This window comes from Cynoglossus semilaevis, chromosome 5, assembly GCF_000523025.1.
Source record: "Cynoglossus semilaevis isolate Cse_v1.0 chromosome 5, Cse_v1.0, whole genome shotgun sequence".
Taxonomy (NCBI): domain Eukaryota; kingdom Metazoa; phylum Chordata; class Actinopteri; order Pleuronectiformes; family Cynoglossidae; genus Cynoglossus; species Cynoglossus semilaevis.
The window spans coordinates 14,504,274-14,523,138 of NC_024311.1; the positions used below are offsets into that span (position 1 = coordinate 14,504,274).

The window sequence follows — 18,865 nt, forward strand, 5'->3', positions numbered from 1 at the left end:
CAGAACTGCTGGTTCCTGATGAGAAGCAAAGGCAGCACGGTACTTTCCTCATTTCTCAAAACTCAACAACGCAAAGAAAAAGCCTCTAAATCCCTACTGGATATTAATCATTTTGAGAAGACCAAACTCGGAATAATAAATCTCAAGATTGTGCAAGAACACAATTTGACAGAGAGTTAATTTGTGAAGAAATTATACAGATCATTTTCTCAACGTTCAACCAAAGATGTAAATAATAAAGAACACACAGAAAGATAAACAACTATTAACTCCTTTGTCTAATCCTCTCTTCCTCTCAGATTCGTTACACACAGAAGGCCAAGTGACGCAAAACCCAAGCACCGTGGAGTAAACAGCTGTTTCCTCTCCTAACAATGAGCAGCTTCTGGTGGAGGTGAATCACTGGGCACACGGACGCTGTCGTTGTGGAGGGTTTTTTTCTGGTATTTTAACTGAACTGGTACGATGTTGTTCTGACTGCAGTTAAAAACAACGATGGCAGAACTCTAACAAAAGCACATTTTCATGTTACTGTCAAGTTCCACCTGTGGGGTAAATATGAATGAACTTAACAGACGAGCTCCAGACAAATCACACCAACTCCAGCACAACGAGAAAATGTAAAAAATCTTGCAATTGGACTAAGAAACGTATGATATGCAAAGCTGTGTGCACCAGGACGTGCAGGAGGCTGCACCAGCTTGTGGTTAGAACTTTTTTTTTTAGTCTTCAGTTCAGCGTCATCGGTTCAGGTTTCATTTTGAGCAGTAAGGTGGAGGCAGGAAACCTCTGAATGACCGAGTTTTATTCTTGTTTCCCTTCAGAGCTCGACTGAAGAACTGTAAACAACACCAGGCTGCGGCAGAAATGACTGTGAGTTAAAGACCATTTTCTTCTAAAAAAGGGACCCTGAGAGTCGAGGCCGTGATTGGATTGAACTCCGTCACCATCCCTGATTTGTAGCCGTCACTGGAAGTAATTACCTCATTAGCGGCCTGTTCAGAACAGAGAGTGACTTGTCCATTATCAGTTTAGTTAACGGGTCCTGGTCGAAACGAATGTCATTACCATCAGTGGAAAAACCCAATTAGGATGACAGTTGGAGAACAGGCAAACATTTGAAATATTCAAATGTGTGTGGCATTACAAAAGACAAAAACACCAGACCAAGTCACTGTGACAGACACGATGATAAAAATGCTAAATATACATTCCTAAACACACAAAGGACAACGTTTCTCCAGAACCAAGAACTGTTCTATTCTTGTATCAAATTTCACTTCTCTCTGACACCGGTGTGTCAGGCTCCAATTGTAAAACACCAACATGGCCTAAACCACGTCACCGTGAAGCAGCTCGTAATGATGATGAGCCACTGAAATGTTAATGAACTAAAAATCTGCCAGACCACCAGGCGACTGTGGCTCAGTTCCTCCTCCTCCTCCTCTTCCTCCTCCACCGCCGCCCTGCCATTAAAGATGGATGGCGTCTTTTCACTGAGGTGTCGGCTCTATCTCCCATCTGTGACGTTCTGTTTCTATTACAGGCTGCGAAGACGTAACGGTGATGGTGCTGATGAGCGGTTAGCGCAGAGCCAAGACATCTGACAGGTGCTCAACATGTGATCACACACAGCACGACCTTCAGCGATGACGTGAGGAAATGATCGGAACTCTGGGATGGGATTTGATTTGAAGCAGTGACGTCCTTAGTGGATATGATTCTGGTTGAAGCAGTGACGTCCTTAGTGGATATCATTCTGGTTTGAGCTCTCTCTGTCTCTCTCTCTCTCTCTCAATATACATACAGTACATATATACATACATGTACTGTACATATAGATATATATGTATATAGAGAATGTCTTTAATAACATATACACACACACTGAAACCGAAACTCACGTCTGACACATTAACAATATCATCAACTCTGATGATGTCATCACAGTGAACTAAGGAATCTCAAACTGATTAACTGATTAACAGTATGTAAATACTCAGTGGCGATCACGTGACTTACAGATGGGAAACACATTGGTTTTATGATGTTTCCCACAGACTGAGAGTATCACCTATGAACATCAGGTCCGTCTGTATGAAGGACTGGACTTTGCACAAAACCGTGAAGAAGGAAAACAACAGCATGGCGTTATCATGTGAACAAGAAGATAGTACTGCAGTCCTACTGTTGGGTGGGTGGGGGTGGAACTGGAAAATACAGTTTTCAAACACTGTAACCTTTGTAACTGGAATTGATTTAACTTTTAGAGCAGGGGTCACCAACCAAGGGCCAGATTTTTTCGGGACAGACAATTTGGCAGCTGGACACTCAAATAAAAATCATAAAAAACACAAAAGTTATTATTTGATGTTTTTGACACATGTTATTATTTGATGTTTTTTTTGTTTTTTTTGGAATCCAGTCAGAGGCTGGACTGGACAGTTTGGGGCGTGGACTAAATCGTGGACTAAATCAAATGCATACGTTAGAGTAAACCTCGTCCAAGGCAATACATTGATAAGTGTATTTATGAGACAAAATTACAACCGGAAAATTAATAAAAAAGATAATGAGAAATGGACCAAAAGTCCAAAAGTAAGATTTAACTGAGGCCAGGGTCAAAGGTTAGCACGAACGTATGTAAAGTTTCCTTTGTAAGTCTTATTAAAGGTTCTTCTGATGGAGCCCAAATAAATATGTATGTAATGTTTGCATTACTTGTTTTTCGGTTGACAATCACATGACTTTGGAGCCAAAATGTTCTGCTAAAACACAGAAACCTGCAGGGCTTCGCTGTTTCACTGGCTTCTTCATTTTACTGTACTGTATACGGCTCTACCTTATACATTTATAGGAGGAGGAATTGAAAGCGCCGGCATTTTTTGGCTGAGACAGGCCTAACTGCCATGACTGAAACACACTGTCCCACTGAAACAAAGCTGGGAGAGTGAGGATTGTGCTGCAGGCATCAGTTTTTTCCCTCCTGACTTCTTCAGACCTACATTTCATTTGCGACTCGAACATTTACTGCTTCGCTTGTTCAATGTTCTTTTAAAGATAGGTAAGATATTAACACATATTTATAGTCTAGGATTTTTCCAGGAGCAAAGACAAAACAGCTGAGCGCGACTGTATGAACTTTTGATCCCACATTGGAGGTCAGTATCTGCAGTATGAGTGGATGGTTAATAAGATCTACAGTCCTGTGAGCAGCTTTGGTCAGACAGGGTTTATATTTCAACTGCTAAGAACAAGACGTCTACATGGTGATGTGTTCAGAGGCAAAACCTAAGGGTTGTTACGTTTTCAGAAGTGATCGAGAGAAGCGTAAGTCACGCAGGAAGTGGTCTGGACTGTCAAAAGAAAGGTTTGCTTAATTAACCAATCATAAGAAACTAGTTGATCTTAACAACAACACAACAGCTACAACGCTCTATGGTCAAGGAAACTCAGCATAACACAACAACCAGCACCTGACCTGACAATAACACAAATGTACCTTAAAAACTTGCGACCCCCAGGTTGGGCCTACTCCTGGGAGAATAACATCATAATAATGAAATGTATCTAATCAGACAAAACACGCTGCTTCGCCACATCCTTATGTTTTTACAACAACAATGGAAAATGGTTCAGATGTAATTTTGAAATGAACAGGAAGTTAAATGTTTTCCTTGACCCTTATCTGCAGCTGGCGGTGGTGATGGTGGTGCTGGGCGGGGGCTTTGATTTATCTGCTCTCTGTGGAGGTCACGATCCCACTTCCATCTCAGGAAACAGGTGAAAAACCAAACAACGTGAGCCCATGCAGCACAGCTCAGCTCATGACACACCTGTGTATCGACACAGTGATCTATTATTTGCTTTGCCTGCGGGAGTCACTCCTCACTGCCTGATAGAATTCATCAAATGGTTCCAGTCAATGTGTTTTACAGCTCTCGCCTGGAGTGGCGTTACAGATCAAGGACCTAGCAATAAGAAGCAGGTATAATTACATGCTTAGGGAAACACCAAAGGTAAAGGCTGAGGCTAGAAATGGATTGATTTATTATGATTACGTTATTAGGGACCAGGACACTGTTTTACAACAAATTCCAATAGTTTCTTATTGTTTTTTTTTTGATATGATAAAAATTGGACAAGAATTGGATGATCTTTCTTTACTTATCTACTGTATAAATGATTAAATGGACTCAACTATCCAACATGAGCTACTGCTGCTGACATCACCAGGTGACGTTGACTCTGATTGGATGGTTAATGGGTGGAAATTAGCAACTATTACTTTACTCTTATTTTCTGAAGTTACAATTAAAATGTTGAATGGTGGTGCTGTAAACGCTTTCTAAATAAAATAAACCTCTGCACTAAAATAATAATTATCTGTAGAACATGATGAGCCACGGGCTTACTGTAGGTACTGCACTTCTTGAGTCTTAGACATATAGTCTCAACGTGAGGAACATATAAAATTAAAAAAAATAATATACAAAAAAATTTTACTTTTTTAAAGTAAATTAAATTAAAATACTTTTTATGACCTTTCAACAGTTAACCATAAGATGTGTTTTTTTCCTGATGATTTACTGTATGTCTGTCAGTGATGAAAACTGTATCACACACACACACACCACAGTACACAGCAGACACACAAACAGGAAGTGGCAGGTTGACATTTGGCGACCGCACATGGAAATCATCTTAAAGTAATCGGATAAATGACGACCTTCGTATTTTCCCAGAATAAACACCGTCCCACATCATGACCCCCAGTTTCTCGGCTCTGTGTGTGTGTGTGTGTGTGTGTGTGAGGAGGGAACGGATGCACAGTTGTACTCTGACTTCCATGGTACATTTTTAATGTGACATTTAATCTAGGATAAGGTCAGAAATGTGTCAGTAGTCGCCACGACCTCCACTGCTCCTAGGACAAGTCCTCCTAAGTCTTCATATTTCTGTACGACTTTCATTGTTTTCAAGAACCAATCACAAGTTAGACTTTGCCACTTAGTGTATCTCAGGGGGGAGGGGAGGCTCTGTGTGTGTGCAGTGTGCTCTGCTAAAGCTCTGCTGTAAATATGTCATGGACTGATCAAAGGTTTGCTCTGTCCGGACGCTGCAGTAATATTTTTATACCAGTACTGTAGCCCCTGTATTAAACTTGGGAGCCCACAAATATATTATTAAAGCTCATCTAAACCCTGTAGCCCCTGTATTAAACTTGGGAGCCTAAAATACTAAAATATTATTAAACCTGGCCTAACAGTCAAGTTTCAAAAACAACAACAACGACAAAGAGCAAAGACAAAGATCTAAATGGGGCCGGACCCTCAAATAAAATGAAATACATTTCTGTCAAACTTTATTATTTGATGTTTATTTTTGAATTTTGTGGCTCAGTACCATTATCAGACGTTAGTAGTTTGGGCAGTTTGAGCTGGGGCACTACAACAAAAATGCCCCTCTATGACTTTTTACAAAGTCAACTATTTTGAATGATGGCCTCCATTTTAGTCCAATACGATCCTGCAGGATTCACAAATACAAAAAAAAAATGAAACATGAAACATGTCTGTGCCTGCAGCGAGCTGGCAGTCTGAAGTTTTGCCATGTACTTCGTGTACTTTCATCACCTTTAAGGGATAAAGGATTTTCCTGTCACTGACACATCGAGACACGTCCAGACAGGTGGACGTGTCTCGGTGCGTCAGGCGACACTTCAAGTGTAACACGTGTGAAACACTTCCAGTTCTGCGGGTTTTTAAAAATGAACCGCTGAGCTGGAGAAGAGTGTTGGTGGCAGGGCGTACTCTAGGGACATTGAGGACACGCGAGACATGTGGTTGAGACAAGAGACGTTGTTTGTTATGAAGTTATCATACGACAGAACACCAAGCTGCAATCTAAATACAAAGGATAAGGTCTAGATTTTTACGTGCTACAAGAAGATTTAAAAAAGGATCAGCACAGAGGAAAAACATCAGTCTGAGAATTCAGTTTGTCAAAATATCGTGAACTATTCATTAGTCAGTTTTACAGCACACTGCCAGAACAGACAAACTATGGTTTGTGGCCTTGATAATGTCCGTTGAGGTTTTAAATCCAACCTTTGAAACATTAGTCCATTTTTTTTCAAATGAAAGTAAAGAACATATTTTGAATGCAGATTCTTTGCCTTTATCCTGCACTACCTGGCTTTTTACCTTAACCACTAGACGGCGCACTAGAGACAATAAACATTTCTGAGGTCATTTTATTGATTTCCAATAACCAACATTAATATCAACCCCTTAATTACTATATACTCCAGTCTGTCCCGTTCGTAGCATCGTTCATGAAATGCGTTTTATATCAATGTTGTTTCAAATGGCAAAAATATATAAATGAAATGTCTGACAGTTAAACAGTCAAACTAAGCCTCTGAGCCTCTGGATAATTCAGTGTTTTCTTTAGGAGAGAGCCGGAAGTGAGTACAGTACAAAATCAGTCAGTGTTTCACAGAACCTTAAAAAAAAAAGAACAACCAGTCAAAAGTCGACTAAGCTAAGACAACTAGTTCTCAAAGGACAACCGAAAATTCACTGGTATTTGAGTCTGTAACTCAACACAGCCTGAAACATGTATACTGTATTGTATGTACCATCGCAGTAGCAACCATCAGGAGACGACATGTGTGATGAGGGAGCAGTGAACAGATGGACAACGAGACAGGAAGAAGAAAACCTCCTGCCAAAGTGCGATCCAACCCACTTCACTTCCACCTGAGAACCTGCTGCCAGATCATTCCGAAATTTGCTTTTCGGGTCCAAAGAAAAGCTCAAGAAATGTCTGACTGATTAAAGCATTTATTATTATTATTTACTGATTAAAGCAGCCACTGCTCATTCGGACAATCAGAGGATCCAGTAATTTGTTTTCAGTTATATATTCTAAATGTTGGTAATGGTTTGGAGTGCGTCACTGACACCCACCACAGTGTAATCTGGCAGTGGGAGCAAAAAACATAGAGAGCTATTTAAGGACTAGCACTGAAAAATATTATAAAAGACTAATGAGAACAAAAATTAACAACAAACTACAGCAAAGGTAGAACGTTAAAATGCATAAATGTACTTAATAAAGTGAAAATGCTCTTCATCCAAGCTTTAACACAGACTACATAATTTACTTAGAATCATTGAGAGTGTATTTTAAGAAGCTTCTAGACAATTCCTGTCATTTATGGTCCATTTAGGGTTGCCAGATCTCATCCAAAATTAGAATGTCCAGGTAAAACCTGTTTGAGTCTGCACCAGTACAGAATCCTTTAAGCACAGTTTGACTTTTCATCTTCTCCAGGGCAATAGGTTAAACATGAAAATGCCAATATATTGATTAAAAAGATATAACCAGAGTGGACAAAGTACAATAACGGCTTTAATAATGCGTTTTTGTTTTCTTTTCACTTACAGAACTGCGAAAAGGCTGTTATTTTGTGTTTTTGGTCGGCTATTATTGAGCAGACACCTCTGTTATTTTGTGTTTTTGGTCGGCTATAATTGAGCAGACACCTGACCAGCAGGGAAAAAAAAAATCAGATTTATATGCTGGAAGAATAAGTCAAACTTTATGACCAGTCTTACTTGGCCTTGAATTCTTATTTTATCAGTTTAACGTGTGGCAGGACCGTTATCATACATTTCATATCCACCAAAGATATTGTCAACAAAACGACTAACATCGGAGAAAGAAATGCAGCCGAAACATCGGCGGTTGTTCATTAATATTTGCTGTCTCTATAGTTTTACCTATCGGCCAAGAGGCAGTTGCACTGGTTCGGTTATTATTTGAATTTATCGTTGTTTCAATTGACTTTGGTGGTGATGTCTACGCGTCGCGTCGGGAACTTGTCATGATGGAAAAGTAACGGTACCAACCAGGGCGTGAAAATACCTCAGGACAGGAACTTAGCAACGAAAATACGAATAAAAACATCACATTCTGTTCAAATAATATCTATATAACATGCTATTCCACACGAAACCTGGTGCCGTTAACCGTTTAGCTGCAGCAACACGGTAAACATCCAATCAATTGTTGTTGTGAAGCAGTAATGGAGTCCCTACCTGACTGGCTTTGTGGAACTGTTTCTTCAGCCCGGCCACCGACATCGTGAAAAGCGCGGAAGATGCTTCACCGCCGAAGAGAGTCCTTCCAGAAAACTCGGTGTAAACCAGGAAAAATGTGTTTTAACGAAGGAGGCGGCAGCGTCCACAACACCGCCGCACTCATCAGTCAAGATTGCAGCTGAAACAGAGCTGAGTCAAGTTAACGACTCAAAAAACAACCAGACCGGAAAAGGTGTTGTTGTCTTAAAAACAAGAGGCTTACAACTGACACAAGTGAAATGGAAAAAAATAGGCTTAGACCAAGTTGACTGATTTGGCTAGTAATGGTTTTTAACTTAAGTTGGCCGCAGTCCTTTTATCTTTGTCAATCAACCATGTCTAAATGTACAACATCATTCTTTTTCAACAATTGTATTTCTATGTGGCTGATTATGTGTTTTCTAATATGAAATGATGTATATGATTTAGTAATACAACAATTTCAAAGTGTATAAATGTGTGCCTTCGTGTGTAATATATGCCTTTATGTAGTAAAAAAGATATATAGATTTATTTTGAAAAACAAACGTGTAGCGGAAGTGAACCCTACATACGTACTGGCCGCGGCGGAGAAGAAAGGTTTCCTGGATCTCAGAGATGTCGCCTCTCCCCAATGCTGATTGGCTGAGGCTGAAACGAACAAACGAATGAACGAAGAAACGAATATCGATCATGTAGGTCCGAAAATGTGTGGCTGAAACGAACAAACGAATGAACGAATATCGATCATATAGGCCCGAAAATTTGCATACATCAAAACCATATCATATAAATAATATATTATTTATTATATAATATGATATAACATATTATATAAAAGTATCAGTTTAGAACACCAGTTTTCTCCACAGTGTGTATTTTATTTAAAATGTATTCTTTTAATTCTTTCCAGCCTTTTTTTTGTCTTGTTCTTACAATGTGTTAATTGGGGTTTATTACATTAACAGCAAGAATGAACAGAATTATCTAACTCGGTTGACAAAGGTTTTCCATATCGATTATGTGTCTCAGCCAGTAGATGGCAGCAGAGACCTGCAATGGTGACGTTGCAATTTCACCGTATAAATCCGACTTTCTGCAGCAGGAGGCAGACTTACAACATAGTGAAGCGAGCGAATGATTAGATATAATTTTGGGTAAAAAGCACGAATGCTTGATGACACCAGACTTCGTTTAATTAAGTTGTTACAGTCGTATTTCTGATGTCTCTCTATGGTTTTAATATCTATTAAAAATAATGAATGGCTATGATTTTTTTTTCTCATGGAAGCAGACAATTCTACCTTAGATCAAGGGAAACTTTTACTTCTGTCTGTTTTCCTTTCCCCTTTCTACCTCCTTTTTCACCTCCTCTCTACTTCTCCTCCTCTCCACCTCCTCTTCCTTTCCTTGGAGTATTTGGAATAACTAAAGTCATCTGCTCTCCATCTGGCTGCTGTGCAGGATGGTACCCCCCCTCCTTTTTCATATTATTCAGCTTCCCAAGCACCCGTGGACAATCTTTTCTGTCCTCCCTCGTTCCCAGCACCTCCACCCCTCACATACCCCCTGAACGCCCCCCTTAAGCTGGCTCTCATCCCTGTCCCAGGACTTGGAGTTGGGATCCGGTGTCAGTGCCCCAGAGAGACCTCTCTCTCCCTCACTCTCTCCCTGTGTCTCTCCCTCTCCCTGGAACATGTGGCAGGCTCAGCCTCACTGTTGTTCAGACAGCTCACTTTCACTGTTCTGAGATTCTCACAGTAATGTCCATGGAGCTGTCGCTCTTCAGGTATTAACTCGGTGTAAAAATAACTTTCCCTGCAGATGTTTGAGAATCCTTACACTGGCTTCCAATATTTCCTTTAAAGGCCTGTGTCCCAGCTCCAGACTTCAGTTTAGATCATCCAATACTTTATAACTGAGAGCTATTACCACCGCGAACCGAAGGCACCTCGGCCAACATGTCCATGCAGCACATCCAGAAACGGTTCCAGACATTTTGGTGCCATAGGAACCAAAACATAACTGGACAACAGCCGCATGAAAGGTTCATTTCTGATAAACCACACCACCAAACACACACACGGAAAAAGTTTAACTGAATAACATAAATGACTGAAATGACATGAAAAATCAAAATATTAAGAAATACAAAGACAACATATTATGTAATATGAAAAATAAAACCAGAGTTCCTATTAAAGTTCAACATGAATTCTAAAACGTTGTTTGTTAGAACATTATATAAAAAAAAAGCTGCTGTACAGCTTTGACACAGTTAGGCCCAGTGACAGCATAAAGTTATATATATGTATATATATGTATATCTATATATATATTAAATACCTTTATAATTAGTTAGGGCTAAAAATACATTTTAAACAATATTAATAATATTGGACTCTCTCCAGCAGGTGGCGCTCTAGGTAACCACTGCCTGTCTGGCCGATGCCAACAAGCCTGGCTGTGCATGGCTTGAACTGGACTAATTACTACAAAGTGGGAAATTAGGTTTTAACTGGGGCAAATCTGCAGGGCACATAAATGACACTTGCCCTTTGCCCAGAAATAGTTGGCCCGGTGCCTGGCTGGTACTGGCTGGTAAAAACACACACAGATCCTCACAACCCACCCCACCGCTCTCCCCCTACAAACGAATCAGGTCTCCGTTAGAGATTTTCCGTTCAATTCTATTCTGACTTGATATGAATGAAACTGGACGTTTTGTTCACATTGATTGGGTGGAGTTGTTTGTTTTACAGTCCAATCAAATCATCTGTGTTTGGTATAAACGTCCAGTTGAGGCTGACACATACAGTCCAACACATGTTGGCTCTTCTGAAAGATGACAGATTAAAAAAAAAATCACAACCTTTTTCTCGGCTTAAAAATAGTTTTAATGTGAATTCAGCTCAAAAATGGCAAATCAGGAAACGTTCCATTTGCACAAAGTAAAAAAACAGATGTTTTACATTATTGGACGTCTACGTTCAATAACAATAGACACAGGCTTTCATTTCTGTCCGACAGTTTTGACAAGATTCATCGTTAAATCTTTGTCAGGTGTTGAGCTGTTTCATCAGAGGTTTTCAAGCCTCAAGGAGAAAAAAAATACGAGCAAAAATCTCACTTCTAACCAAACCTGAGGGCCAACGAAATATCCAAACTTTGCAACAGGTTTTTATTCAGCTCCATCTTGTTTTTTTCCTCTTAGACGAGGCAGAGAAGACCTGGGATTAAATGGAGGAAATTCATTCAATTCAATCAAGCAATTATTTTGTTACTATAATAAACGAAGATGTTTCTAATTCGTCCTTGAGTCTTCAGACCTACAGATCCCTCGCACGCTCGCACGAGATTCTTTTCCTCTGAAATGTCATTTTCATACTATGTATTCATGGCTTCAACAAACGCCTCGTAGGTAAAGAAAACCATCAGAGAACGGGTTTGTCTAGGTGAAAAGATTCAGCCGTTTGTGTTGTGGCCTCAACGCTGCTTGTTTATTTATTTATTTTTTTTGCAAACGATCTGCTCTTCTTAAAAATAGTCCCAAAGACGTACGCTCCTGAGCTCCAGCCGCAGATGCAGCTCGGTGGAGTAGGCTGAGCGAGTGCATCACCTCCACGGTTCATTCGGCTCCTCTGCCGAATCGTGTCGCCTACGTACAACACACAGAAGGGACTGAAATAGTCCATTGTGCCCCCGGTGAGTGGTACTAGATTTCCACACTGAGCCAGAGAAAGGACGGGGGCCACTTGTCAGAACTGGAATTTTTAGCTCTTAAGTGATGAGGAACAGCTCTGCGGGATTGCTAATGTACACTAAATGTGACGGGTGGGTTGAATTGGTGAGTTATGCAAGGCTTTTAGCCCTCTGCAACGGTGGGATACTTGGGCTGGTTGTGTAACACACCTGTCCTTAGCGCTTCTTTTTGCGGTGCGGGGCCCTGCAGTACTTTCACTGTCCCCCGGTCCATTTACACATGTGACCCTTGACATAACACAGCAGTATGGCGGTGGTTAATTCAGCTCTTCAGTTAGCGGGTGAAAGTGAGCTGGTTTATATGTCATTTTAATGAGGACCACTGACTGTGAGCTAGAAATTTAGTTTGGATAAAGAAATCTAAATGATTTAGATGTGACAAAAAGGTTTTCTGCCTGCTGCAAATATATACAGTCATCCTTAATGATTTAGATGTGACAAAAAGGTTTTCCGCCTGCTGCAGATATATACAGTCATCCTTCATCCATCCATCTATTCTTCCTTTCTTCTATTTTATCACACATGTTATTCCTGTTTAGGAGCGGAGTGACGTCAGTTAAAAACAAGTTCACCACTGACAGATTCTTGAACTGTCCATTTGGCCCTAAGCATATGCTCAAAATGTTAAAACAAGTGTAATCTAACATGAGTTTTAAAAACAAAAAAACTGTCTCACGACCAAAAAATCTTGACACCTACTGTATGTTCACACTGTTGATCGTGTGTAATACCACGTTAACGGCTGTTCACGTCTTTGATGTTTCTACTGCTGTTCTCGTTTTATTAATTCAGTCCCAAATACTGGTTTAATTAAGTCAGTTTTTAGTAATCACACATTCGCTGTTACATGTGATTTGATTTTAAGGTGATTAATTCAGTCCCAAATACTGGTTTAATTAAGTCAGTTTTTAGTAATCACACATTTGCTGTTACATGTGATTTGATTTTAAGGTGAAAAAAAAGTTCAAGATAATTTTTTTTTACTATTGATTTTGACTATTGACTATTGACTATTTTTACTATTGATTTTTTTTTTACTATTGACTATTGACTATAGATGTTAATAATTCTACAAATAGTATTGAATATTTTCCCCCAAATTTAATATAATTAATGATAACGATGCTAGGTCACAGGTCTTGTTGGTGTGAGATTTTATGCAAAATAAAACAGCAGAAACAAAAATATTTTAAATACAATACAAGAATCTCTGTGACCTGCAGTTATAAAAACTGCAATATTACTTTAATATGATCTTATTATGCTGTTATCCTGAGTGTTTCTGTGTCAGGTGACATCGAGGACCAGGCTGACGGCGACAGGACAAGTCGCTTCATCCTCAGTTTTTTAACTTTTTTTTTTTTTTAAACAGTAAAATTTCTTTTAGAATTTGTGATTCATGTTTGCTCCTTTTCGAGCAGGTGCGCTAAATATTGGTTTCTTGAGGGCATGGTTCAAGTTTTTTTTGAAGTGTGAATTTGCGAGGAACAGATAAATATTCAACAGTGACATGACTGTGTGCAGCCTCGGGGACTCAGCCTCAGACACCGATGCTCACCTGCCCCAGAAAATGCCTGCAGGGACAAGAGGAAAACACATTTCAGCCACTTAAAGGTCCAGCGTGTAAGAATTAGTGACATGTTGAGATAAAAAATTCAGACTGTAGAAAACTGGAGCCGCCAGGGCCCCGGGCCTTTCATGGTCACAAAGGCTTTGGAGCAGCATCTGAGTTTCTATTAGTTTGTTTTTTTAGAAAAAAAAAAAAATAAAAAAATAAGGTTTTGTTACCAAAATATTTTTTCCATTTGCTCCAGAGCTTTAATTTTTAAAAATTTTGAAGAAACAACCTAGAAAATGCTCGGTAACGAAACATCTTTTAATGGCTGTAAAAGGCACTAAATAAATATTTTAATGGTAAATGGAGCTGAACCTGAATTATATGAACGCTAATGCGATTTGAAAACATAACCGAAAGCTCTGTGTGATTTGCTCCGTTCACAATCATAAACGTAAAACTTCATCAGGTTTTTGAACAGACAGGTGATTTGACAGGAAGACGCAGGTAAACATATGGCTCTTTATTTTAACTGGAATGATTACTGTAACATTGAATCAAAGGAAACATAAACATCTATCAGCGTCAGTTGAATTTTTACGCCTTTCTTTCTATTTCTTTAACAAACCCAAATTACCAACGAACAGGATCTAAATTCTGCATTTCAACACAAACTGAAAAGGTAAAAAAAAAATGCAGAACACAGAATGGTAAACAATGGCCAACTCATCGTACACGTACAACACAATGTATTGAATCATTTGAGATTTTAAAAAAAGACATTTTGGTCTTACTAGAAATGGTGAATTCTATCTATTTATACAGTATATTTTGGTTTCTTTAAAATAACAAATTACTCTATTCACAGAATGTACAACGGTTCAATAAAACACTTTGTTCATACGAGGGTGTGATCACATGTGACGCCATCGTTTGAAATGGCTTCAATAATCAGCATTATTATTATAATCTCAGTGTCTGACTTATTCACATGCTTCCAGTCTCTACACAGCGCACTCTGCTGACTTGTTTTGTCCAGTCGGTCAGGAAACTCGATAGGAAATTATAATTTGTGTTCCTGATGCAAGAACGAGTACCAGGAATTAGGGAGTGTACTCTAACTAGTACCAGCATGTAATGAAAGTAAGAGAATCTTGTGAGCAATTCATTATTGGGACCATTAACAGTACAAAAAAACACGTTTTTCTTAACAGTACAAAAAAACATGTTTTTCTTTCTAGCACAGGAACAACATTGCTAGAAATTGTAATACTTGTGTAAAAGTACCACAGCTGCTTTCAGTACATCAATAAGAGTGGGGAGAACAAAGGAATACCATCAGATTGTGAATTCGAAAAATAAACCTGGTATTATGTGGTCTGGGAAATTCAAAAAGTACTAGAAACCATGTGTGATTTCAACAGAGGGACCAAAATCAACTCTTTAAGTTCTAAGAAGACAGAACCTGGATGACTGAGAACTTTTAGTTCAATTACTTCTTAAAATTTGTCCCAGGGTTTGGTATCTCTGGGAGATTATGTTCATATGCCATTATAATTTGTAAAATAAATTCTCATAAAAGACACATTTACTGACCACAGAGAATAGTTTATCAAGCTAGGCTAGAAATGTCTGGGCTCCTCTAGAACCTCTTAGGTAAATAATACGCTTGTTGAAAACCAGAACTAGTTAGCCTAGCTTAGCTAACAGTTTGCATTTGGAGAGTCAGAAAATACTAAGACCAATTGGTGACATCTACATTTCCTAATTTGCTAAAAATAGTTTGGGGCTAGGTGGATGCTAAATGCTAAACAAAGTTCAGCCAAAATGTTTACAAAATCACTGAAAAGGTTCAGTGGCTCAGTGTTTATCGGTCACAAAACTCACTGCAAGGATAGGAATGGAATCAGGAAACATTTGACCATCAACAGTTAGGCAGATTATTGACTTATTTGTTATCGGTTTTTTGGCTGTTTGAAGCTACTCCACACTTACTGTATATTCCCCTGTTCTTAAAGTCCCTGGTACTGTCTGAACTGGTCCCACTAGAACATGTTCAACCCCAAATCTGAAACCCCTGTCACTTCCTTCACACTGATCAGTCAGTTGTTCTTTTAGCTTTCTTGTGTAAGTGGTTTGTATTTTATTTTTTCACAGGTCCCCGGACTGAATACTGCTGTTGATGACATCACAAAGTAGGCGACCCATATTAATACTGCATAACCCATTTACACAATTCGAAGAGGTTTCTTTACACACCTGTAATCTGAGAAAGTATTTTGTAAACATTAGCAGTTTGCATCAAACAGAGGAGGAAACACAGCTCAGGTAAACGACATACAATAACTTATTGGTCAAGATCACAACACAACATTGATTGTTTTAACCAGGGCTTATTTTTAAGACTAAATTAATGGAATGTCAGGTGCAAATGTCAGGATACTGTAGAACTGCATTGGACAGGTTCAAAATGTGAACTGAAAAGTTGGGTTTTCTTGTTAGCCATCAGTTATTTGACTAACCATACTCATTCTGCACAGGATGATACGGCAGCTAACGCGTGAACAACAACAAATGCATGTATTTTGATTGTCTTTTGTTCCCTATGAGGAGCTGATTGTTCCAAAGGGAGGCCTGAAGTGTGATTGCCTTTCCTTTAAATGAAATTATTACCTTGATTGTACTTTCTTTGTTTTCTTGTCAATGTTTTACAATACTTGAAAACAGAATGGACTATACTACAGCATGAAAAAGTGCTAACAAATGAGCATTCTCAGATGCCCAAAAGACATTACATCGACAACAATCAGACAAAAAAAAAAAAAAAAAAATCTACATTGACATTATCTCAACTACTCTTGGTCCGTGTTGGCACCTGAACTGACCGCCAGGTTCCTGTGGAGGTTTGGGTTCTGGCTGTGCCTGTTTCTGCTTCTCACAGAGGAAAAGGAAGTATCACAGCCCGGGACTTTACACTTGTGAAGCAGTCGTAGATGCACAGTCTTGTAATGGGCTCTGAACGTGCCTTTGTTGCTGTAGACCTTTTGGCAGATATGGCAGGTTATTGGAGAACCGGCCCCACCGCCATGAAACCCACCTTGTCCTCCTCCAACAACACTAAGAGTCCTCTCTCCTCTCTCTCCGTGTGGCAACTCCTCGCCCCCTAGTCTTGGCATGCTACTGATCCCATCACAGCTTTCCTCACTGTCCTCCATGGAAATCATTTCTTCACACTCTTCAACTCCTTCCCCTTCCTCACTGCCCGCACCGTCTGAATCCCAGGAAGATCGTACACTGTTGCTGAAATGAGGCGGGGCAGAGGAGGAGGTGCTGAGGTCCAAGACTGCTCCATCTTCACCACCTCCGACACCTTCTCTGGATCCTGCGTTCTCTCCCATGGACAGTGACTCAGCATCGTCTAGTGCAGTGGACACCTTGCTCATGGGGAAGACCAAACCCATACGGTTGTGTCCGCGAAAGATGACGGAGTTGTGGCTGGTTGGGTCTCGATGAGCTGGGTCCCTTTCACGGTGGTCCTGGTTGAGATCCAGGCCAACAGACTCTCTATAATGGGTTGAGGGTAGATAGAACGAGCCGGCAGGACTGAAAGATTCTTTGGTCAGTAGCTTGTTGTGCAGGTTCAGATTTGCACTGTGTCTGAAAAACAAACAAACAAAAAAACACAATTTGCCAAAGTTAATTCAATGACCAGAGTAACAGCTAAGAGACCATTTGCAAAGTTAATTCAATGACCAGAGTAACCGCTAAGAGAAGTCGTAATAGTCGTTATTTGTTTTTAGCAAAAACATTCAAAAGAGTATCCGTGTCTCACCTGTCTCGACTCCTACGGGAAGGGAAGGCCGCATTGCATCCATCCACAGTGCACAAGTGCATGTCCTTAAGGTGGACATTTTGGTAGTGCATCTTCACACTGTAGGGGTCTTTAAAGGTTTTACTGCAGATTTCACAGTGGTGTGGCAGATCAGCATCATTTTCCAGGTGAGACAGCCCTGAGTCACTGTGGTCCTCGACACCCCCGTTCGATCTTTCCTCTTCCTGGTCGAAGAGCTGGAAGGAGCTTCCATTTGTCAACCCTTGTCCGTGCTCATCCCACTTGAGTTTGTCTGCTGAACGTAGTGAGTTTGCATGCTCTCTCTCTGGCCTATCTTCACCGCCGTTAGGTTCCTGACAGGATAGGGTGTTGTCACAGTGGTTCTCTACCAGTCTGGCTTTGAAAGGTGAGGAGGAAGGACTGATTATGTTATTTTCGGACCGCCTCGGTTCATTGTCTTTGTCCTTTTTCTCTGTGAATTCACACTCAAAGGGTTGCTCGAGCGGATGCTCTGGGCTGCCTTTCTCCTTCTTCTCAACACTGTAAGACTCCCGTATGTTGTTCTCCTCCCCGTTCACTCTGTTGTACATATGTATCTCAGCTTGCGGGCTGTCGCAATCATCTTGATCCATGCCGTGTAGTGGAGCATCATCCTCAGAGCTGCTTCCCTTATCCATCTGCTCAATTCGTTCCACTGCTTCCTTTTCTATTTTAATTGGCATGCTTGACTTTCGTGACTTTTTCTTTGGTATTGGGTCTGTAATGCAAGGTTCTGGGCCTGTGAGCGGTTTGACTGGTACAGAAGAGGAGAGCAGAGGAAGAGAAGGTAAAGTTCCTGGGGTGTTGGCAAGCTCTGCAGGAGTGACCAAGCTGCGGTAAAAAGGTAGAACCGGCTGGACTGTTTTTAAATTTGGAAAGAGTATGCCACTTTGGCCAATGCTGGAAAATGAGCTGCTGTGGATCTTTGAGCTGGTATCAACATGACTCACCATGTAGCTGGACACTGATTTATGACTTTCTGGGGAGCACACAGGGATCGGACTGCCGTACTCAGACCTCTTTTCTCCTTGAGAGTTTTCATCAGCAGATAGACTGCCTCGCAAATCCTTGTCCCGATTGTTTCGGTTCATGGGCATGTGAAGCCGCGGGTTTGGGTTGGCACTGTGGCGATTGCGACTCCGGAGTGAGCTGAACACCATGTTGCAGCCCTCGATTGTACACTTGTGCTTTATCTTCAGGTGCACTGCATTATAGTGGATTTTCAGCGTGCCTTTGTCGTAAAATGTTTTCTCGCAGGCATTACAAAACACACGACCTTTCTTCAGGGACCCTGGACCACCTCCTCCACCTGTGATACCGCCACCATTGTTTGCATTTCTGTCCAAAGAGCGCAGTTTGCTATCTGGTGACATCTGTGTTATATCAGAGCTTATTGAAGGTGTGCACGGTGTTGAGGGCCCATCCGAGCAGTTGTCACTTGTTGAAAAGTCCTCTGCCTCAATCTTTGGAGTTGTGCAAAGGCTGTCCATCATCTTGTCTCCATTTCGATCTAAATCAGCATTGAAGGATACCGAGCCATGACATAGT

The 18,865-nt window shown here is 40.4% G+C and overlaps 2 protein-coding genes across 3 annotated transcripts in view; both read right to left on the minus strand.

Annotated features, from left to right (window-relative positions):
* Nucleotides 1-8,386, minus strand: part of sh3gl3a (SH3-domain GRB2-like 3a) — a 14,802-nt gene extending 6,416 nt beyond the window's left edge. Inside the window, exon 1 of one of the 2 annotated variants that reach the window (XM_017032394.2) lies at nucleotides 8,109-8,386. In XM_017032394.2, the coding sequence (XP_016887883.1) occupies nucleotides 8,109-8,153 (45 nt within the window). In that variant the 5' untranslated portion in view covers nucleotides 8,154-8,386. The remainder of the gene's footprint in view (nucleotides 1-8,108) is intronic. The other variant, XM_008310679.3, reaches the window with a different exon arrangement.
* A 6,273-nt stretch (nucleotides 8,387-14,659) lies between these two features.
* bnc1 (basonuclin zinc finger protein 1) overlaps nucleotides 14,660-18,865 on the minus strand; it is an 18,817-nt gene continuing 14,611 nt past the window's right edge. The window contains exons 5-6 of the mRNA XM_008310677.2: nucleotides 17,279-18,865; nucleotides 14,660-17,103 (exon numbers count right to left, since the gene is read on the minus strand). The exon at nucleotides 17,279-18,865 is cut by the window's right edge and continues 8 nt beyond it. Coding sequence (XP_008308899.1) covers nucleotides 16,299-17,103; nucleotides 17,279-18,865 — 2,392 coding nt within the window. The 3' untranslated portion in view covers nucleotides 14,660-16,298. The remainder of the gene's footprint in view (nucleotides 17,104-17,278) is intronic.